Source organism: Cariama cristata, unplaced genomic scaffold (genome assembly GCF_000690535.1).
Source record: "Cariama cristata isolate BGI_N322 unplaced genomic scaffold, ASM69053v1 scaffold5608, whole genome shotgun sequence".
NCBI classification, from domain to species: domain Eukaryota; kingdom Metazoa; phylum Chordata; class Aves; order Cariamiformes; family Cariamidae; genus Cariama; species Cariama cristata.
Window position 1 is genome coordinate 12,447 of NW_009631539.1, and position 23,675 is coordinate 36,121.

The 23,675-nt window shown below is 38.8% G+C and overlaps 1 protein-coding gene across 1 annotated transcript in view; it reads right to left on the reverse strand.

Moving 5' to 3' along the window:
- NCK2 (NCK adaptor protein 2) overlaps window positions 1-23,675 on the reverse strand; it is a gene marked incomplete at its 3' end in the record, with an annotated part of 42,732 nt that overhangs the window by 9,325 nt on the left and 9,732 nt on the right. Inside the window, exon 2 of the mRNA XM_009705990.1 lies at window positions 11,361-11,602. Coding sequence (XP_009704292.1) covers window positions 11,361-11,586 — 226 coding nt within the window. The remainder of the gene's footprint in view (window positions 1-11,360; window positions 11,603-23,675) is intronic.

Sequence of the window (23,675 nt, forward strand, 5' to 3'; positions counted from 1 at the left end):
AATCAACTCAACAACCGCATTAAAAACAACTACTGCATTAATTCTTGTAATTTAGACTGTGTTAAACATGCCTATCTGTTATCAGGAAAGGTACATTCAAATTCCAGTACCAGATAATGAGTTTCTTGTACTCAGAGCATTTTAGAGCAAAAGGTTAAAATGAAAGATGTACTACAGGGACATATGTGGACAGGGTTTTCCAAAGGCATCAAAACACAGGATCCAAAGGCTTCCAGCAACCACCTCGTGTATGTTCTTACCTCAACGGAAAAGTGAAGTAGATGAAGTCTTACTAGGCAAATTTAAAATGGCCTTGGGATTTTAAATCCTCTATGAAATAGGCAAACGGCTGTCTCAGTCTCAAACAGAAGGCGTATAAAATGAATAGGGTTTCTCAAGATCTATGGATCCAATTTCTACCTTCAAATTTAAATTGAAGAGAGCTTGCTTTGAATACACAGACCTTGCTTTCAAATAGAGATCCTTTAAAGATATTTCCACCTGTGTGATCTTATTAATGATGCTCTCTTGATTTTGTAGGATGCCTTGATAAGAAAAAAATAACCAGGACTACCTTAAACCTAAGGCAGCCCTATCATTCTAAGGACAGATTTATAAGGTACGGGGAGAAGGCACAGTAGCCCTGTAGGACATCCAAGTGCTTTCTGTTCCCTTAATGCAGAGAAGGAAAGCTACACCATTTTGCGTCTCTTCACAAATGCTAACAGAATTTGACAAAGAAATCCCTAATATGCATGAGGTGCTCCAAACTGTCTACCCCAATACATGCTCCCATCCCTCAGTAAGTATACAACAGCTTATGTTCTCCCTCCTCCTCCAGCATTTGATGGAAAGACGATTTATATTTAGCTATCTCGCATTTATATGAATTAAGAGGTGCACGGGACAGCTCGGGATACAAATCCAACTTGCTAACACGAATCCACTCAATTTTTTATTTTTTAAAAAACCAAATAATTCAGCAAGTACAAAGTAGACTACTGTGAATGTAAGGTGATGACCCTCCAATTTAAAAAGACTCTTCTGGATAACCAAGACAGAATCATTCTATTTTGGATGCAGGCAATTATAGGACTAACTTGGTCACTTCACTTCTTGTTTGCTCGAATTTGCTCTCAATTCTGTACATGAAAATGAAAGGCTTAATAGGTGTTACAAATACAGATTGAAGTTCAGATCCTCAAGCCCAAACCTGAACAAATAAATTGCAAAGCAGTAATTATATAGCCCCTCAACTCAAAGAAATGCATTAGAAGACAATGATGCAAATACCAACTAAAGGGCAATCTCTCGGCATCAAAGAACTCATGGTAGGCCCTCCTGAATGTAACATGGTCAGCTACTCTTCGAGGTCATAGCGTTTTATTCCAGGTGGCCCGTACCAACACCAAGCATGATGTAAAGTTTTAGTAATTCTACTGTAAGGTCAGAATGACAATGCTATACTCTACTAATGTTTTCAAACATTAAATACTATTTTACAAGAAAATTCAAGGTGTTTATTTCATTTTTCTTTGGAAACTTCAGAACTCCTTAGCAGCCTGTCAAGGATACTGCAATTTTATTCCAAGCTCCTTGTAGGAAAGGAAAGCAAATACCACCTTTTCTTTACTAACTTCCTCTCTGAATTGCAATGCTCACAGATTCATTAACCAAGGGCTCTCGGGTTATTTGCAAGTACATGCGCAAAACCAGACCTCCCCATCACTAAAGGGGAAGTAGCAGGGGAAAATGGCTCACTTAACAAAACAGCCCATCTCCTCTGAGGTTTCGCCCTCGCAGCCAAAACACACACAAAACCCCACAACTCACACACAAACTAAACCGATTTCTTCTGTACGTGAAAACTCAATGATGAATTAGTAAGTAATACAGTAATAAATTTAGCTCCTGTTCCAGAGAACAACTTCCTGAATGAACAATTAAAAAAATAATCTTACAGGTTTGTAAATTGGTAGAGCCCAGGTACAACAACAACAGTGTTTTCATTACATCAAAATACATTTTTCCTTTCTTCTTTCTTTCACTTTTTATTTTCTGTCATTTACAAGGTCCCAAAGACTGCTAAACAGGATTGATGGCAATGATAGTGTATAGTTTAAGCTGTCTACAGCCAAAGTCCTAAATCAATTTTCTGGTGCAAAATACAAAGAGTCACCTAGTAGAAACAGCATCCTTGAATGTCCACCTGGCCAACCTGACCGCCCATTCGCATGAATGGTGTCTGTCCAAATCTGTTTGCTGAGACCGCAAAAACTACTTGTCACTAAACAATCAGGTTTACCGTTGAAGTGACTCTCAAAGCACGGCATCTCTGCCACTGGAACCCTCCTCCTTAAAACCAACAGAGGCCGACATTTTCTCCCACGTAGCAGGTTTATGCTGGGTGTCTGCATACATTGCATGCATCTTGAGTACTGCTTTATGGACACACTCCACAAAACAAAACATTTTTAAGACTCAGAAAAAGGAAAGAAACTTCTCTTGTACACTATAAGACAAAGACCATTTTTTTAGCCTGAATGGTAATTTAGAAATTTTGTTTGCATGGTATAAAAACATGTCACAGAATAGCCACCTATTGTTCGGGTCTTCAAACAACCGGGGAAACAGAAAGCAATGGAACCCAAGTGGGACTACACAGAGAAAAAGAAACAAAATACTCTGAAAGACCCTGGAAGATTAAATGTTAAGACAGCCCAAGGCATCAAAAAAAGAGAGATTCAGTAATATTGAAAGAATTATTTAGGGATGCATTTTGGAGGAAATACCCACATCTAAATGAGAAGAATTCCCTGATGATGCTAAGGCAATAGAAAGAACAGCTGCTGCCACTTCAACATAGAAAAATTGCTTGTCCTTTGAGTCCCTGGAATTCTTAGGAAAATGCTGTCCCCCAGCATACACACTCAGGCTATTGATTTTTGCCGGCCATCTCAGCTCGGTCTTTAGAAGGGTGAGGCAGCTATATACATCAAACAAGGTATATGCAAGACCTCAAAATGAGCTACTGTCGACTGTTTCTTCTCTGCTACCACCTTCATGCGCTAGGACGTGAAGTTAAAGGAGAGGACAGTATATAGAGCACACAGATACCACGTTTTCTGAAGAACTGCGGTGAGTGCATCCCCCCATAAGCACACGCTTACGGAAGCAGGGTGCAATGCGGTGACCCACACTGCGGCCCCAGTTCTGCTGCTTCAGCGGACTTTGGTCCTCCCAGGAACCTGAGGGAAAGGAGGACCAAAAGGAACACGATGCAAGAAATCCAGTACAAGACACTACTTGGAAAAAAACCATACTCTATTTTCATTGCCTCAGAAAAAGAGACATAATTAGTAGATTGCTTAAAGGATTTTATTCTATGGAAAAAAATGAAACATCAAAAGAGTTGAGGGTTCAGACACAAACTTTTAATGCTAAGAGAGCAAAAGGCTCTGCCTCCACGGCTGCAACAGGGTGTAGGAAGAGCTACCGGCAACAGGGTGACCCTCTTTAATAGAGAACAATGAAACTACCTTGGGAGCTAATTTTTGGGCTTGCTCTAAGGCCAAACATGATTACGTGTTGAAACATAAATGGCTCAGAGAGAGGCAAAACCAAGGGTCCTCGAAGGTGACAGCTGAGGGAAATAATACCAAAGACACCATACATGCAGCCACATTGAGTTAAGGTGATCCTTTTATCTTTTCAAAACATAATTATGACTAAAATGAAGGTTCGTTCTGTGATCTTTAAATGTCAAATTGTACCTCCAAGCACACACACGCTGCGTGTGGAGGGGAGAGAGAAGTGCCTATTACACAAAACTTCTAATACAATTCAAAGAACAAATTTATTCACTCAATGTGGACTAAAACCAGCAAGATTTCTTTACACCTTCAGCCTTGCAACATTTTACTGCAACCACTGTATTAGAAAATCCGCTGTAAGGTAGGACACATCATGGTTTCCATTATATGTTTGTTTCAAACTCTTGAAGCCGCAAATCCTTTAAATAGCACACAGTAATAAATAATTCGCCTAAGACAAACTTTCAGCAGAATATAATACACGCAACTGTAAACTGGAAAAAGAGCAAAGTTCTGCTCCCATCACCAGCCAGCACTGGAGCTCAGGGGACTGCGACAAGCTGCAGGTTCTGCTCTCACTGCTGCTTTGGGCTTTTCATCTCTGATCAGATAAAGGTCCCGATACATACATCCGGCAGAGACAGCCTTTTATCAAGCAGTAAAGGAAGCACTACTGTGTACCTTGAGCTCTCCAGAACATTTACGAATTTTCTTTGTTTTCAAGTCTTTTTGCTGCAGGTAATAAAAAAGCATGAAGTCTGTGTTTTATTTTGTTTTGGGGTTGGTTTGTGTTTTTTTTTTCCCCCTCCATCAGTCTGCTCTGCAATTTCAGATTTTTTTCCTTCTTAAGCCCATGTTCCTTTAGAAATTATAGCACAGTATTTTTTAGAAAGTCTGATTTTAGTTCCACAAAGCAGAGACTTCAATTCCTTTAATGCTGCTTTCACTGGACATAGTTGATATGCATAAAGTTATTTAAATTTTTACAGGCGTAGAATAGGTCCATAATGATAAATTTGTGAGTTTGTTTTGCATTCTGGGAGACTATTTTAATATGCATAATAGTAACACTAATTCAAAATAAATATAATCTTCTGCCATTACGTATATATCAAATTGATAGCGAGACAGCAGACCGTACCATGTCATCAATGTCTTCTTGTATCATTTCCCATATGCAGAGCTACTACTATTGAATATGTCTCTAGATCTTCAAAGATCATCAATGAACTGAAAACAGCCGCTTAAGCCAAGTCTAGGTTTTGATGACGATCATGAGGCAGATACATTTCCAGAAAGTAGCAAAGCATTTGAATTCCTTATTACACAAATCACCTGCTACCGCTCCAGTGGTATCAGCACTGCCAGCTCCTAACTCCACATGGAAATGGAAGAAATCTCTTCCCTGTGTTTTCAAATCATTGTGAGCATCTCCCATCTCTCCTTTCTCAGCATCTAATGACAGCAATCCATGCAACCCGATCAATCTATTATTACTGTGAAGATGGAAGAAATGCAATTGTTCTAGCTTTTTTTTTTCCTTCCCAAACCACCAAAGACACCACACCTAAACAGAGTTCCCGTCAGCATCTCTCACTACCGCAAAACCACGTTCCTCAATCTCCTCACTGGTGAAGAGTCACCACCGTTGCCACCTTGCCCCACAAACAAACATGCTTACTTTGAGCAAAGCAACTAACAAACAGGATCAAGTGCAGCAGCGAAAGTGCTTTTACTGAACAAATTCAACCATGGAACAAGCTATTTTAACACACAGATTCTAGGAAACTGAGCAACGATTTGTGCTGTATATAAAAACTTCAACCACCTCCTCTCTGTAAAGAGGACCTTAAATTCCTGTACATCAACTGCTTAGAAGTGTCAGTACAGACTATTTACCCTCACCCAGTCCTCCAAGAGACATGACAGACATGCCACTACTGTCATGCCCACATTTTCTGACAAGCTAGAAAGCTTCAAAGCAACATAAAGTGACACAGGAAAAATACTTTTATTTGTGTTGAATTCCTACAAGGGGATTTTACTGCCAATTTCAACTAGAGATGTTTGGCTAAATAAAAGAATTCATATCATTCATTTGTTCTTACAAATCTTTATATATGATAAATAACTTGACAAGTAGCTATGTACTGTATAAAGATCTGAAGGTTGGTTGGTTATTGTTTAAAATTAAATTCATTAAATGCTTGCTCTTGAGTGGAAAGACTAGCACTTCTTACAGGTCTGTGACAAGGAGGTCCAACAACATCAGGAACTCAAAGTTCTAAAGAGATTAAAATAACTTCCATCTTATAAGGCAATTCTGGTTTTATGAACATAAACTCCACAAAGCTTAAGAGGCTGTGCTATACAACAGTGTACTTATTATACAACGATATCATTTATTCTTATTTCCACTATTCTTTCATTCTGTAGTATATTTTACACCCACATGGTGTCCAGAAAATACTTAAATTGAAAACAACTAATTAGAAACTAATAGAAATATTTTCAAACTAGTACTTGGTTATATTACCGATTTAATGTGTCTTCTGTGATCCTGCAGCGAATATGGCTAAGGCAATTTGCTGATAAACAAACACAAATTCATCAAGCAAAGACTACGGAAGAGTCAATTTATAGCTGCGACTGTGCCAGAAATACTGTGTATGCTTCTCGTAATTACACTCTTAAAAACTAGTGCTGAAGAACTGGAAAAAGTTCAGTTAAAAACCACAACAATTAGAGTCACATATGTAACTTTCACCAGTGAAAGACTAAAGCAGTAATCAAATTTCAATCAACTCAAGACAAGATTTAGAAATGATTTGATGAATGTCAAAATACCACCTTGTACAATTAAATGTACTACACATACCATGCTAGAACTACCAAAACTGGGCCACTAGGATATTAAAAAAAAATAAAAATCCTCAAAACCAAAATAATAAAAGAAGGACCACTAACCCACACACCAGAAGTTAAAGGTTGATGACTTATTTGGAGAATGAGATTTCATGACCATGTTATGCAGAACTATGATGGTAATAGTTTAAATTTGAGTTTAAAAAGGAAGTACACCAAACCTCTTAACCAACAGTGTTTTCCAATGTTAAAGAAAACATTGCATTAAAAAACGACCTATTCCGCATTTCTGCTTGTTAGTAAGCAGTGACTGTCTCAAGAAAAAAAGCTAACTTCCCCAGCAATTTCCAGAAAGGTACGCTTAAGGTGATATTAAGTAACTCTCAAATGGAAAAATGCTAAGTTATAAATGTGAAAAAACTCTTTTCATAGAAATAAATTAAAATAACCAGGGGAGAAGAGGAGAGGTGTAAACTGTTGGTTCTTGGAAGCAACAGCATATACAGCACTCAGGAACTGCTGCACAGATCTACAGATTGACCCAGGTACGCATCGTGGAGGCTGACAAACACATGAAATACTCCTGGATGCTCACAACACTTCTGAAAGAACGTATTAGGAACAGCGATGCAAGTAAGGACTGGTTTCTGTACTTTACATCTCACTTGGCAATTCTTACTTTACAGATGTGAAAATCTGGCACACTGAATGAATTAAAACTGAAAAGTTACTGAAATGTTTTACTGACTTACAGAAGCTTAAAAAAGAAGGCATTTGAAGAGTCTCTCATGCAACTTAAACATCTCTGTGAGACGCTATCGAGATGACTGTCATTTGCCATCATTGCCAACACGACATCATTGCCAAACTCTAGTGTTTCTATTGTTCCTACACATTTTGCAAACACATCTCTCCTGTATTTTTGATGTCCAATCTCTCTTTCAATACTTTTTCATAAACCTTATTTCTTTTGCTGGGCATCTGTTCAAAAACCCACACCAAGAAGCAAGTGGAAATGTCTTCAAGGTTTTTCGGTGGTTGCTCACTAAAGGGAGCAAAACCGGACATCTTTAAGAAATCCCTATTATGCAGTGTTGGTTTTGAAGCCAAAGCAGTAACGTTCAGAAAATCGTGGATTCCCATGAAAACAGCACCCTGCCGCTGGATCACACGCACCAGTCACCCGTGGCACACTGCTGCCTGGGAGTTGTGCGGTTGCCAGGAAAATGACTTGCGAAGGGATGGAAAAAATGCAGAAGTTTAACTTTGCTTACACAAACAGCCGACTCTTAATTATTTTTGCTTCCTTCAGATAAGGTTTCTGTTCAGCATGACGGAGATGAGCCAGCAAGCATAGATCATCTTTGCTGCAGAAGGGGAAACCCGTGGAGCCACACTCAGAGGCAGCTCTGGGGGTGGTGCTGGCAAACACCCGCTCCATCCAAATGGATACGGGAATTCCTTCCCACCCCCAGCACATGGAAAGAATTAGATTACAGAAAATTACAGTTGGGAAGATGCATGCTGGAAGTCTCTTGCTCAGTAAGACTTAATCAAAATGTATAAAAAATACCCTCCCCACAAAAGAAATACTGTAAAAGGAAACTATTTTAAACTTCATTATAATGAATGAAGATGAAATTTTAATCACAGGCCTGGAAGCTGGCTTTTGCCTTAAGAATAGTAATAATTACCAGATTTCATTCAATGTGAGCAAACAGCAGACAGTAATTTGAAATGGCTAAATTGTCATTAACTTTTTACTCACAGTATCACTCGGTTAAGACAAAAAGGGGAATGAGAAGACGAATCATTTAAAATACTTAATAGATGGCCTATACGCTACATTTCCATAATTAAAACCGGGCCATTGTAGCTCTGTATCCATTAGAGTTCACTCCAGAAAGAGATTTAAGAACACAGAAGTAATGTATATCAAACAGAAAAATGATAAAAACAGAAAGCCATCAATAGAAAAATTACAAGTCTCAAAATGTCTCCAAGTCATTTAAGGAAAGCTAAAAGTTTTGGAAAAATTCCCTGATGATAGGACTAAAAGAAGTTGCAGTACAATAGAGTAAGTCCTTAGAAGGGGAAAGACAAAGCGAACGGTGCAGAAAAGGCTATTGTTTTGTAAAAAGATGTAGGATGATCCAAAAGTATCTCTTCAGAAATTACTGGAGGTCATTTGAGATTTGAGGTGAGCTGTTTTTCAGTCCACAAGTAACTGATTTAATGAACATACGCTAAACAAGTGTTAATCAGCATTTTAATACGCACCCAACACATTTAAAAGAGCTGGCTCTGACCACGTTTTATTTGCTGATGTTCTTTTCCAAAAATGCTGAAATATGACAGAAATTCCAGAAGCCTTAAGACATCGCTGAAAACAGACTGACGTTTTAAACCATCAAGCTGCATGTTCTAGATACGCACATGCCCATTAACCTTACACCAACCTCAAGCCAAACAACAGTAAAGTTGATGGGATTCTATTAATAAGTATTCGAGGGCTGAGATTCAATTAATGACAGTCAACAGAGTTCTGGGAAAATTAGTTTTCAGCATCAAACAAGTATGACTTCATTCTCTGATGAGATTAAAAGTTTTACAAAGTTGCCCTAATCAGGAAAAGTAGTAAACTTTCATGGTGTATTTGGCTTTTTATGTACGAGACACCGATGCATTAACTGGTGCCATAAACTTTCATTAGAACGCAGACTATATGGATTAAGAACTATTTAGATGATGCATCTTCAACAGCCAACCACGGAGACTATTAATTAAATAGTAATAGCTCTTATGGGGTCTGCCACAATTTGAACTATGGCTGGCACTTTTCATATTTATTGAGTATCTGGAAGTAAGTATAAATCAACCACCAGTAATTACCGTGGGTAAGCACAAGAGTGGCAGATAGCTATGGGCAATAACATAGACAACACACTACATCATTTGCGCGGTAACAATGCTTTCAGATGAAGCATGTTTGAACACAAGGAAATGTAATTGAGTAAGGAACAGGTAGGGAAAAGCGCATCTCCACGGAAGCAACCATTTGCTGGAATGCTGCAAGTACGAGAGGTGGGTCCAGGTATGTCCGAGGGTCCCTCTCTTTAAAGCCCACTGGCCCTGTTGCTGGAAGCAGCTAACAGCCTGCTGTTTCTCTTTTGAGGTTTCACAAGACTTTTGACTAACTGGTTGATAAATACTTTTTTTTTTTTTTTTTTTCTCTCTCTCTTTTTTTTTTAAGTTCAGTACCTGATATTTTGGTAACAGCTTCAAGATCTAAGCTGAAAATAGATTTGGTTTATATTCATGACTGCCATTCCCATCTGTGCTGGGTTAGCGGGTATTTTAATGTGAATTTTCTTGTGATCTTAGGAGAGGCATGTTTGATGAGACATTAGACATATTTCTATAAAGAGAACTTAAGAACTTGTTTCACTGGGTGCAGCAAAACTTTCAAAAGCTGTTTCACTAGATCAAGCATCAGCCTTGCAATTTGCAAGCCTTTGTTTAAAAAAAGTAGTGCATTCTTGATGGCTGCTCAGAACAAAGGATCCTCTAAGGAAGGACACATGGTCTCCTTGTTCTGAATGGGAAATTACTGTACAGCAAGACAAGCAAGGCTTAAAGACTACAGTTTAGTTGAGGACTCTGATTCAGGAAAGGTAAAAAGAAAATTGTACAAATACGTGGTGCACAGAACAGATATAAGTTTCATTATGCTAAGCAGTTCACAGCCCTTAAACTAGAAAAAAAGAATACTCTTAAGCACTAACATTTTTGGAGGGGGGAGGTGTTAGGAATATCCTGAGCCAATCTGTGGGTTAGTTTAGGCAGTTTTTTACTGTCACAGGATGTATGCGCATAAAAGGGTATGTGATGTGCTTTGCACTGTATGCTTGGCAGGTGCATGTGGTCACTGCAAAAGAGAAAGCCAGGCTCCACCACATGGTATTTTCTGCTTCAGATGAACAAACAACACACAGAGAAAACTATTAGAAAAGGTACAGGGAAATTGGTAGATTGTAATAACAGTCCTTCAGAAGTTAAAAACCCGTGCACGTGTGTGCAAAGGGCTGAGGTATGGAAGATGCGACACCAGCGAAGGCTCAGCCATGAAACCACCAAGCTTCGTTCTCACACCGTTTCATCAGTGACCACCATAGTGAAGCGAAGCACCCTGCAGCGTGCAGCTTTGTTAAGATCAAGGAGGTAAACATGTATATATGCTAGGACACGTCTCTGTTCCTTCACTCACAACACATTTCTGTTGGATATAAATAAAAATGCAAATAAAAAATTTACAGTTCTTCAAAATACACTCAAAGGTATATTATTTTATATGTATGATACACTGTTGTGAAGAACTCCTGTGCAAGTATAAAACAGTACATAGTAAGGACCTGGAAGCAGAAGGAACATCTTGGACCACAGAAGCTTAACCCCTAACATTGCACATAGCCACATTGTATGATCCCATTCATAAAGAGATTTATCTTTGCTATGATAGCTATGCTGAACAATCCAGTTTACATCCCTCTATTTCTGAGTGAGAGGACTTGGCGTGAGAGGAGAGGATTCAGCAGTTGGTATCTCAATGAAAACACACTTCTTCAGCTACTGAAAATACACAACCTCTGACAAACTGGAACAAAAATAACATCTTATTCTCCTGGTTGTGATGTGAGAAAACCTGTTACAGATTTTTCCACATGATTCTCCCCCCACCCCCACTCTCTCCCTCCCTCCTTTCAATCATCCACCATGTCACCTCATACTAAAGATTAAGAAAAACCAAACAAGCATGTTAAAAAATATTTATATTAACATCACATTCCCAATCTGAAACCCATCAAGTCTACTAAACTTCTTCCAAAATACAAAAGGACTTACCCAATGTGTCTTTTAGATTTTTAACCAGAGAACCTTTCTTCAAGCTGTTTTTTCGCTCCACATAATTTGATGGCACATATCCCGTTTTGTTGGCCGCGTTTCTTACCCTCCACCATGTCTTGGAATCATCTAATAGCCAAAGACGTTCATTTTTCTTGATGTCAAGTTCTTGGTCCTGCTGTGCAGTGTAATCCCACTTTGCAATAACAATAACTTCTTCTGTCATCTTTCATGGAGTCCTTCTGCAACAGAATATTAAAACATGCTCATCAGTAAATGGTATCATGTAATTCTCACTCAATTTTTTCTTCAAGTTCTTCTGAAAAAAGCAAGAAAAGCATAGAGAAAAATGAGAAAGCCATACAGAGAAAAACCTCATAGACTGGAACTCCTGTTTTAAACATAAGGGAAGTCATATTAATCTTTCTTGCTTTTTCTGCCACTAAAATACAACAACACCTTCATAGTAAATTCTAGTCATAATGTATTACGTCCGCTTCCTCTGAATGTATATAAAGTATTATTCAGATATACATTAACAAAGGCTAATTTATAAAACCCATTTAGTCTTTGCATATAGCATTATAAAACTATGCCACACCTGGCATTCAAAGTTCTGATCTGAGAAAAAAAAATAATATAGCAGTATTCCAAAAATATATTTTCCTTCTGCCCTAGTTCCTTATCCTCACATATTATTTATAAGTTTTCTGCATTTAAACAAAGTTATCCATATTTTTTTTTAGTAGGAAGTTAAAAATACTTCAAGAAGTAATGTAACTCCGCAGGGAAATGTGCCATCAAGAAGAGGAGACCGTCTTAAGTAAGCCTTTATTCACGATGTTTTGTGGAGGCAGCACAAGACTGCATTTTAGGAGAAGCCTTCGCTCCCCCTTTATTGCTGGGAAGATCCCAGCTCACGGCGGTCCTGTGCTGGGCAGGGACCAGTGGGGTGGGACGGAGCACCCACTGCGCTTCCCTCCACTGCACTGCATTTCCTCCCTACCCAAAACTTATCCAGAGTTCTGTTAAGACTGAATGAGTTGTCTTTTTTTACTTACCTGTAAAACAAGAACTATCTTTTCCAAAGCTATTTGTCAGCTGCATAAGAGACAGCTGCATGCCTCCACGTTTTCCTACGCATCGCAGTAATTACCAGGAACAATGTGAAGGAGCACAATAGTGTGCAAGGAAGAGAAAAGTCCCATGCCAGTACCAGTGACATTCAAACACATTATAATGCCAACTAAAACATGTTGATTTTATCCTCTAAATTGAGAAGTTACCTAAAGTTTTCTAATCGCTTCCCAGGAGAGAGAAGTGGAGGAAGATGGGAGAGAGTGGGAGGTGAGAATATATTTGAAAATCAATGTAGCAGTTTATTTCTTTTAAAAAAGTAAAAGCTGTAGATTTCCTTTAAATTGCAGATTAGTAGAAACAGGTCCCAGAGTACTTCAAACTACTAATATCCAAGGATCTTTTTAACATGATTTGACTTTGTTGCTTAGGTCTTAGCAGTCTACAACCCTATGAACTCCATAGTTTACGTGACAGAAAAGTAATCAAAAAAACCCCAAAACTCATTTAGAAATTCTGTTCAGCATGTAAGTTATATCACCTATATTCAGAAAGGGTTCCTTCGGCAGTCTGTAAAGACACGCACACAAAATTTCTCCCTTTAGCTACAGTACAAGCTGTGAAAACTACACGCTAGACAGCCCATGAGTCTACTCTTTCAAAGAAAAGGAAGTGTTTTCCTTGTCTAAAGTTAACCTACAACCATAAGACACAATAGTGGACTCTATTATAATTTAATAGCCTCCTTTTATCACCATTTTTGTTTCCAGGAGAGCATCATATAGGGTTGAGCTACAGTTGCTGAACTATTTGACAGCAAAGCTCTGGAAAACATCAGCAACATCATCCCTCATGGCCAAGGCAGGGCAACATTTTTGAAAATCTGAGGTTGAAATCAACAGGCTTAAGTTCTCACTTTCCAATTAGAAAACACAAAGGAACATAAAAGAACGAAAACGTTATTCAAATGTGTGTTTGCATAGCTGAGAGCCCCAAGATTAATTCAAAAAGAAGTTATGATGTTTTGAACAATCAAGAAGAACCACAACCCTTACAGTTCAAAAAGGCTGTGACTTATGCAGATGGAATTGATGATTTTACAAGAAATAAGTCACTATACCCATCAACAATATTTTTCCCTAAAATAATAATCCCACCTGACAATGACATAGGAGAGCCTGAGCTTTGTACTGCAGTTTCCAACAAACTGCCCTGGTTTCTGACTCAGATAAAACAGACAGAGAGCCTACAGGTCGATAAGCTGATATAGCCACAGGGGATTGCAGTTGAGTATGTTCTGGAAGTCAGCGTTGTCAATATAATATCTCTCTCCAATTGAGATCAGTTTATTTTATCTCAGCAATTGTATAATGATCAATTCTTACTATTCCTGGGGACATGGAGAACATGAAGAAATAGGACCATCAATGCAGTTGGCTGATGTTGCCAACATACAGGCTCCACTTCTAAAAAAAGATTATTTTCACAACACAGGCAAGTTAAAATTATCTATCAATATTATAATATATTAATAATAAAAGAACATATTAGGTATAATATTTGACTAGTGACTCATGTTAAACTATTAAACTCTTCTATCTCTCTGAAGGGGGAAAAAAAAATAAATATTGAATTGGCCTCTGTTGTAAGAGTCGCCAAGTGTATCCCCAAGGTGTTGGGCAAGGACAGAAGCACAGGAATAGACCACACGTCAGGGCTGACGCCGCCAACTATATAGTCCGCTGAAATCCACTCAGGACAGGGAGCCCCAAGCTACCCGATTGCTACAATTCTAGTTATTGTCAACATGTAAAACTGCCAGCCTGCCTGAGAAATGGCATTTCACAAGCAGACCCCTTGCATGATGCAATTTTGGCAGAAGTGTAGAGAAGCCAAGTTTCTCAAGTGCCGTGCTCATGCAGAACTCATTTCAGGAAAGTATTCCAGGTTTTGCTGAATGTTTAATGGCACAAGCATTCTACCCAAGTGGGGACAGGATTTATAAAGAGTCAACGTGCATCACACAATTGCAGCTAAACATTTGTCCATTTAAAGCTGTATGCATGTGTGTGGAGGAGTTTGGTTGTGTCAGTCTTTTAGTTTTGGTTGGTTGGTTTTTTGGAGGGGGGTTGGTTGTTTGGTTTGGGGTTTTTTTGTTTGGTAGGGAACTATTTATTTATTTTTAAATGTGGAAAACTAACATCAAAAGTTCTTAAAATTACTTTCTTATGGTTAAATCATTAGACTGGCTCCATCAAGGACAATAAGGTTCTTCCTATGACGTTTGCAGAGCTAAGATTTCCTTGTATGTGAATAAGGACACATTTGCTCCCCAGAAGGGGAGCAGTAGATCTGAATAGTTTTGAAATGCTTCTGCAACACAGCTGTGTGCCAAACAAAAGATTAGAAGCAAGCAACATAACTAGATTTGGGGAAAACCATAAGGAAAAAAAAACAATAATACAGCCTTCCAAAGCATCTGAGTGTCCCATAAAAACCTGACATGCACTCAAAAAATGAAATGTCTTTACTGTACTGCTTATAGGCTGCACAACAAAAAATACCACAGTCCCCAAAGATTCTAGTGTTAACATGAGACGCCTTCACATCAAGACAATGAAAATCCATTACTGCTAAGAGTGTACAGCCTTCTGGAATGTTCCTCCTCAAAAAGCTCAAAAGTCCTAGTGCTGAAATACAGTCTTCTCCTCATACCTGATAGGATAACACCCTCCACTTTAAAAAGCACAAGTGAAAAGCTTTGAAATACCCATGCAAGGAACTGTAAATTTATGAAATGCAAGACAGTCGTTTCTCAGTAAAAGATTGTTTCACCTTAAAAAGCGTATATATGGCCTTGGTTTTTTACCTTACCATATCAAGCAGTCATTTGTCTGCTTAGATTGAGCTCGGGTATTTTCAGCCACTTTGTTTCCTCACTCCAGTTTAGGTTTTGTTAAGAGAAGAGTTCTGTCTTCAGTGGCAGCTGCAGAAGAACAACTGGAAATTTTCCTACACCAAACCACCCTTGGGAGAGAGGCAAAAAACTGAAAAATCTGCCAGGTTAGGAAGATAGCAAACAAAAGCCCAGCCAAGGCAAAGTCAGTTCTAAGAAGTTTGTACTGAAAGCTGAGACAGGTGAGGAACACCGGCTAACCCTAAGGCAGTCATCAGTGGGTTACCTAGTACCATAGCTCCTGTATAGACTTCATCAGAAGCAAGTCCAGAAAGCAAAAGGTTATGCTCAATGAACTATCAATGATTCAAGAATTTAGCAGTGGCAGGAAAAAAAAAAAAAAAGAGACAAACCAACCACCTATGCCATTTTGAATCAATGCTTAAAACTGAACCATGCAAGTAATATTTGAGATTATGGAAACTTAAACGTAGAGGAACTTATGAGAATCTGCTCCCACAAACTTGCAAACCTGCTAGAGATTTTTAACGTGAAAGATTTACTCAGTTGATGTTAAATATCAAACATACATATAATTGTTACACAGATCTCATTATCTTTTACCAGGCCTCAATTTTTTTTCCTCCCCATATATGGCCAATGTGTTTCTCCCACAATGACAAATAAGAAAGGATCCATTCCCACATGCCACCTGAACTGGAATCTTCTCCTGCAGACTGACACAAGCCAACACTCCCACTAGTTTAATGCCCTGGCCCAACGGGCAGAAAAGCAGCATCTTTTCTTGCCTTCGGGAGGAAGGCTCAGGGTTATGTCAGGGACACAGTTAGTTACAACAGTGCAAACAGGGGCTATGGTTGAGCTTTAAAGATGCACGGAGAAAGGAAGCAGTTGCTCTCCTCGTTCACAATTTATTTTGTAAAAAGGAACATGGCTGAAAAATGCCTGACGGTAATGCTTGAAATGTAATCCCTCACCAAGGGAACCAGCAAAAATTCTATTAATAGGGAGTGACAATTGATATAACAGACTGTTCTGGAATTGGATGTCCTCCTAAGACACACTGAAAGAAAGGCACTCAATTGATACGGAGGCTTTTACATGACACTGATATACATAAAACATGTAATTGCTATACACTATTACATAAGACATAATTACTACACAATATTTAGTTAACTGTCTTGGGAGAATGAAAAGCTAACTAACGACATATCACGATTTTTTCTAAGATTTGAAAGCTGAACAGACTCTCCTTCTCCTGCCCCCAAACTTGGAAAATCAAAATGGGTTTTGAACCCTGCAGTAGGTGTTGCTGATGGGTAAGTTACCTGGTGTCCACTTGGTTAACCTTTTGTAAGCTACAGCAAATAGGCGATATTTGGTCCTCTAAGGTAACGCAGTTGTGGAAAATAAAAAAGTCTCTTTCCATCAAGGCCTCTTTCATAGCAAGTGGATGCGCTTACTGTATTCTGCAATTAATAAAGTAACTTGTAGATCACTTCATCTGAAGTACACTCAAAGTCTGAAGGTTTCTTATTTTTGAAGATGTAATCTCTGGTTAGCGTGTCTACTGTTTCAGGAGGTTTGAAGTTTTGTTTTCACTTACAGTTGTTTTCTTTGTTGCGTGTGTGGGTGTGTGGTTAGGTTTTTTCTTAATCAGCCTGAATGAATAGTTTTGACATACAGAAAGGTTTCAAAAAAGTGCTTCTCTACATTCAAGATTATTTCACTCAGTTCTTGGGGGTCAATAAAGAACCAAACTCAAAGACAGAACTCAAAAGGGATTAAAAAGAACAGGAATGTGAATTCAAATGAAAACTTGAGAAAGAGAATCCACCTTTTGGACATATTTTTAGCTACTTCCAGTAGAACACAGTATTTTTGACACTTTATGTATGTTTGAAAAAACAGGAAAATATAATCTCCTTCAAGCAAAGGCCAAAGTTATCCTAAACAAAGCAAAATGTATTTCTAATGTTTGCTACAAGGAAATCTCAAAATTAAGATGTTTAAAAAAGAGTGAACAAGCTGACCCAAATTATGACAAGTCACAGCCTTTTGTTAAAACCAGTAAAACCCTTTCCATGCTTTGTTACATAGGCTATCTGCTGGTGCTTATACAAATGGAGATGGATCACATAAAGGCCACCATGTCTAACTGCTTCTGCACTTTAATACCGCACATAATGTGTGTCAATCTGCCCCAAGGGACACATTTCTTTGGAAAGAGGTCACTGCATCAAAAATTACTGTAAGAATACTCCCCTCCTCTTTTAAAGAAAGCTAGCTAAATAGCTCTAGTGACCAAACGTTCATCATCCCCTATGCAGTTCTGAGGCGTTAAACCAATACCTGAGTAGAAAAACATCTACATACCTGGGCAGCCTAAAATTGCTGACTGTTTTAACACAAGCTTGACAATTAATTTGGGGTATTTCACTATTAGGTCTCATTAGGATGCACTGACTACAGAACCAAAAGCAATAGCTGATTAAGTGCAAGTGATTACTATCTAATTTACTTTGATGTCCAAACTGAAGACACAGTCACAATCAATAGAAGTAGCTGTCGGTACTTTAGGAGGGTCAGTTTTCCAAAGCTGAAAGCAAGGATGAGTGGAAGCTGTAAAGAACAAATGTGAACAAAGATGTAAATAAATGGATTCACTGCAAAGGAGGAATGTTTTATTAGATTTCCCAACCCATCCTCACAATTTAGCATTTATGAAAGAAGTATTATATGGTTAAAAGAATATCCTGTTTAAAAAGTAAGGTAAGAAGCTCTAGACGTTTTCTGTGTCCCCTGTTGCTGGTCCTTTCTTTGAAAAGGAAAAACTGATAGCAACAAGCTCAAGTCAGGAAATGCAAACTGAAGGTATCAAAAGAAGTGCAGTTCAGCTCATTAAGAACTATAAAGAGTTATTAAACTGCAACTGGAATAAATTAAATATTAGCAATAGACTAAGTACAGAATTAGACAGAACATTAAGTTTTGTGCACATGATGTAGAAAAAAGTCTAATACTTATTTCTACGCTATGGGATTATTTTACAGCGACAACCATTTTCTTCTCTGTCATTAACTAGGGTATAGTCATAATAAGAAAAATGAAACACTTTTAATCTTTAAATGCACCCCAAAATAGCAGAACCGTCCACAAAGCTTTTACAGTTTTAGTGTCAACTCTGAGGAAAATTTGGAGCAATGAAGTAGTTCTGGAGAGTTACAATTGTGCCACTAATTTGAAAGCATAAATTGGATGATCACTGATAACACCATCAAGTAGTCAGGTGAATTCTAATCCTGAAGATTAGAAATAACGGAAAGAGACAAAGGACCCCTCCAAAAACCCACACCGCATACCAGCAGATTATGGATGTGCAATTAGTCCTTACTAAAATGGTTTTAAAGAAGATAGGCATGAGCAAACTATATTTTCTGCACATTTTTCACTTCATTTGAGCTCCTGATTCAGGTCTACCCATCTACCCAAGCCTGCACCCATGCTGGACTGAAGAACAACCAGCCGAGGGACAGGGCCAGCCGCAGGGGTGACTTCAAAGGCAGGCTCAGCAGACACTGTGAGCCTCTCCGGCACGTCCCAAGACATTTGTTCCTAGGTGCAAAAGTACTCGGTTTCCTTATGAGTCACTTCGGAAAAAAAAAAAAAGAATAATTATAGATAAAAGTGTGAGGGTGATATAGCCCGGTGGAACGGTTAATCACACAGGCAGGACTGCCCTGCCACGGACGGCTTCTACAGGTGCCGAAAGTGTGGGTTTTTTAGATGTTACTTCTTGCTAAAATATAAACGGGCTGTATAGCGTCAAAAAAAGTGAAGGACCAGTCTTAATTAACAAGTAATTTAGAACTGTACTAGCTAAGTAACTTCATCTTGATGCTACCCAATGGCCTGCCCCCGCACACCTCAAACCCTCCTCCCTGTTGTTTTCAGGGCAAAACGTTGCAAGGTTTGGGGTTTTGTTTCTTCAACCGGATGCCTCTGACAGCTTCTAAGCAATGTTTGCTTCTCTCGGCCCCACAATGTATCTGATATCCCAATCTCTAATACAACTGCAGCTACACTCTCGCGCCTTGTAGTTTGCGTTATAGAACAACTGCAAACAGGAAACCTCAAAACTAGTTTAGTGGTAATGAATTTCTGCGTAGCTCCAATACAACCCAAAAGTTAAGCTTGTTTTTTGTCTTGTAAGTGGCTTAGAAGTCTTTTTAAAAGACACAAAGAAATAAAGGAGAATACAGATTAGCAACACCCAGAAATACATCCTTCCTGCAAAGGAGTCTGTACAGCACTTTACCATTTAACAAAAAAGAAATCTCACTTTATATATGTTTATATAATAACATACATAAGGATGTTGTAAAAAAATTTCATACCCAGTGTTTCATCAAGCCTATCACACGAATCAGTCTGCCCAGATGAAACAAGCAGGGACGGCTTCAAATGACCTTTTAAACTGTGAACTGGCCATTTAAGGAAAAGGAATAGTTTTAATCACAAAGTCTGCATCTCCTCAGCAAGCACATGCAGCCCAGCGTCTCAGTGCTCCCACGAGCTCCTCGGTGCAGCCCAGAGACTCCTCAATAATGAACTCTGATGGCTGTAGGTGATGACAAGACCCTTTCCAGCTCTCCAAGCCCACTCCATCAAGAAGGTGCAGCACCACTGTCTACCAGGCAAGACCAGCAGGGATGCCCTCGAAGGTAGAGGCTGCCAAGCACAAGGCAGGCAGTGAGGGTAATCCCCCTGCTCACATCTCTCCTACCATCTTGTAAGCCAAGGTCACCTCATAGTCACGGCTGCCCATTATTCAGACTAATACAGCTTCATAATTCGAGGCATACGGTCTCAGAAGAAGTTGAACTTCTAAGAAGAGGACACAGTGCTGTCACAACAGTAAGACTCTGGAAAATATTGTTAAATAAGAATAAATTTGCTAACATTTATATGAGGAAGGAGCAGGTACTTTAGCTTGCCACCTCTCTAGCGGTGAAAAGAGAAAGCTGCCCGGGCTGTTCCAAGGTAGGCTGCTGCAGTGCTGAAAGAACACAAATCTGAGTTCTGGCCTTCTATTAATTCATGCAATACCACCCTAATTTTATACAACGTTCATTCTGTTTCATGGTGTGACCTTCATACAAGCTAACCTTCCCAATTCCGTATTTTTTTAATTTCAGTAGTAATACAGCTATGCCACAAAATTTCCTGGTTTGAGGCAGTTCAAGATACAAATGCTTAATCAACGTGACAGTCTTTAAAACACATAATACTGGGTCTTATCTTTCCTATTTATGTGATAAGCACTCTGCTGTTTCAGGAAACTAAGTTCTTTAAAATCTTTTGATGTCTTACTTAAAAAGAAAAGGATAATTCTATACCCTTTTTGGAACAGAACGCCTATTATAAAGTAAGCAGTGTTCATTTTTAGCTTCTGACAGATGATTTAAATTTAAAATTCTATTTCAAAGGACAAAAAGTTGGTATTCTACAGGAACAAGCTGGTATTACAGCAACATATGATAAAGTTTTACAGTACTAGTTAGGAGCCTTGTAAGTTACATATGCTTAAAAAATAGATAATGATAGGAATCGAAGTCACAGAAAAAACACTCTAATAGGTCTATAGCCAAGTTGAAACCGAGTATGGTCACCAACACACAGGGCAAAGGGCTTATCATAAAAACCTGGCTCAAGTCTTTCCATAAAGATGGGACAACTGTTAAAAAATGGGCTAAGCACAACCTTAAGGGATTAAAAAAACCAAGCAAACATATTTCAGCTTGTTGGGGGGCGAGGGGGGGACACGTGTGTTTTTAAGAAATTTACATCTTTATTTCATTCAGAAAGCAGGACAAAGATTAACAGACAGTACTGGCAACCTTCTAGAGACCCGGCAAAAAATGCTAAGAGAGAGGATTTTTACACTTAGATGATTTTATTAGTGCTTCATCTAACCTAGATAGTATTTTTGGAAGAAGGTATTTCCCCATATCCTGTAGACTATACAAAATCACATCTTTTCTTGCCCTTAGAAAACACAAGAAACATGAATTATTAAGTTATCATAGCTGGTTTTAGTCTGTTGAAAGGGGACGGGGGGAAGTAACATTTGAATATAAGCAACTCCAACTGCAGATAGCCAGCTAACATCCCTTCCTACCAACCCCTTCCTCCAGCTTTTAGCCCCCACATGCTTGTGCCATCTGCCCTGGACCTCCCTCTCCTGCACCTGTTGCTGCAAGCTCCACCAGCAGGCTGGGCTCAGGCCGGGCTCAGGCCAGGCTCAAGCTGGTGCTGGCAGCAGTTGAAGGTTCTCGTTCTGCCTCCGTCAGCAGCCACTGCAGATGCAACTACTGCAGATGACCCAATCTGCGGCAACTTTTTCCACTATTAGGGCAAAAAGCTGCCTCTTGCTTTATTTCGAAGGCATTGCCATCAAGAGCGATGGTTTTCCACATTCTAGAGAGCAACGGTAAAACCCAGACTGTGCAGAGAGGACATCTTCAGACCCTTCAGCTGCAAACGGCATGAGGCAAACAGGGAGGAGGCAGCTTTTTTGGCCCATGTTTCTTGGCTGCAGAGTAAACGCATCAGAACACCAAATGCTGCCTTACATTTAGATAAATACAGCAAAAGGGTCAGAAAAGAGCATCGGCTCACCTTTTCCTGAATTCTTTCAAAAGCAGTTTCAGAAAAGCCACAAAGCTAATAAAGAGCTCAACTGCACTAAAGGAAACTTTTGGGAAAAGAAACCTCATCTCGCCTCTAAAACAGCCACAATGATTAATGGCCACATCTCTGCCTTGGTTTATGGGTGTTCCTACTAAGTCAGAGACAGGGATAAGCTTAATGTTTGTTGGTGTTGCTCTGGACTGTTATCTCTCCATTCCTCCCAGCAGACAACATTTAAGCTTACCTATACATTTGGAATTACATGAAAACAAACAAACAAAAAACTAAGATAGAAGAGAGGGGAAAGTCCAGGAAGAATACGGCATACATTAGGTGTCTAGACAAGACACAATTACAAATTATTTTACACCTACCATCCTCTTCACAGTCCCTTACAAAACAGGGGTAGGAGGAAGCCAAGCACACAAGATCATAGAAAAAAACCCAGACACTCTACTGAGAAGACCTTTAGGTAATATTATCTATATGACAGACTGGTGAAACATGCTCTACAGAAGAACAAATCAAATGTACCGCTGTTCCTGCACTTTCATCCTCACTACCTATCAACCTTCCTTCTCACCTTGGAATTAAAACAGCCAGCCACTCAGGATATGATGAACACCATGAAATTTTATAAAGGAGGCATCCTTGAATTTCTTTCAAGATTAAAAAAAAAAAAAAAAGGCATTTGAATGATTTGCTTCCATTGCTGCTTCTTTTTCCCTAGCCCAAACATTCAATGGTCTGCAGGAATTATACTTCACTTCAAATATTAGTACATTTATGTATTGTATAAACAAAGAACAGTCCTCAGACATAAGAAGTTTAACCTTGATCTCACACAGAAGGACAAAGCTCAGAATCACTGTGGATTGCTATGTTTTACCGCTAATCCCTTGAAACACTGCTACCTACTTTTCAAGGGATTTCACTTTAAACTGTCTATAAAATGCTGAAAATAAAATTGAACTACTGACCTTCTGTTCCCCAATAGAAAAATCATAGATTCGCTTTTTAACTGGAAAGAGGAAGAGATGTTTGCTCAGTTCAAAAATGCATTTAGTCCCAACCAAAGCCGTTTAAGGGGGAAAAAAGTACATTGTCCATTTCTAGACAATGTTCACTTCATAGTCTCAAGCAATTTCTCAATTGCTTTACAAAAAAACCCATTCAATCTACCTCATGACAGGAGGAAAATGTGAAAAATACGTATATTAAAACAATTTTAAACTTTCTAGCTCACAGAGCACTAAGTCATTTAAGAGCCTGTTCAGACCCTGTTCCCCATGAGCTTTCCAGTTTACTGTCATTTCAAATACTCAATAAATACTTAGACTTCTGGGTTTTTTTTTTACCAGGTCACCTGAACTAGAATTTTCATCCAATAAAAAAAGATGCATGCAGCAGCAAAAAAAAAAAATCCTAAGATACTTCTCAATTTAACTCTCAAGGCAAAGTTCCACAGATTTTTAACTGAATTTGGGGTTACTGAACACCTATTTCTCATAACTAGGAGAGTTTCTCAGGCAAAAAGCTACTTTCTAGAAGCAGAGTCTTTGAATAGTACAGGTAAAAATAATCACCGGATGCAAGACATGATTCTTGATTCCGTGCTTATGTAC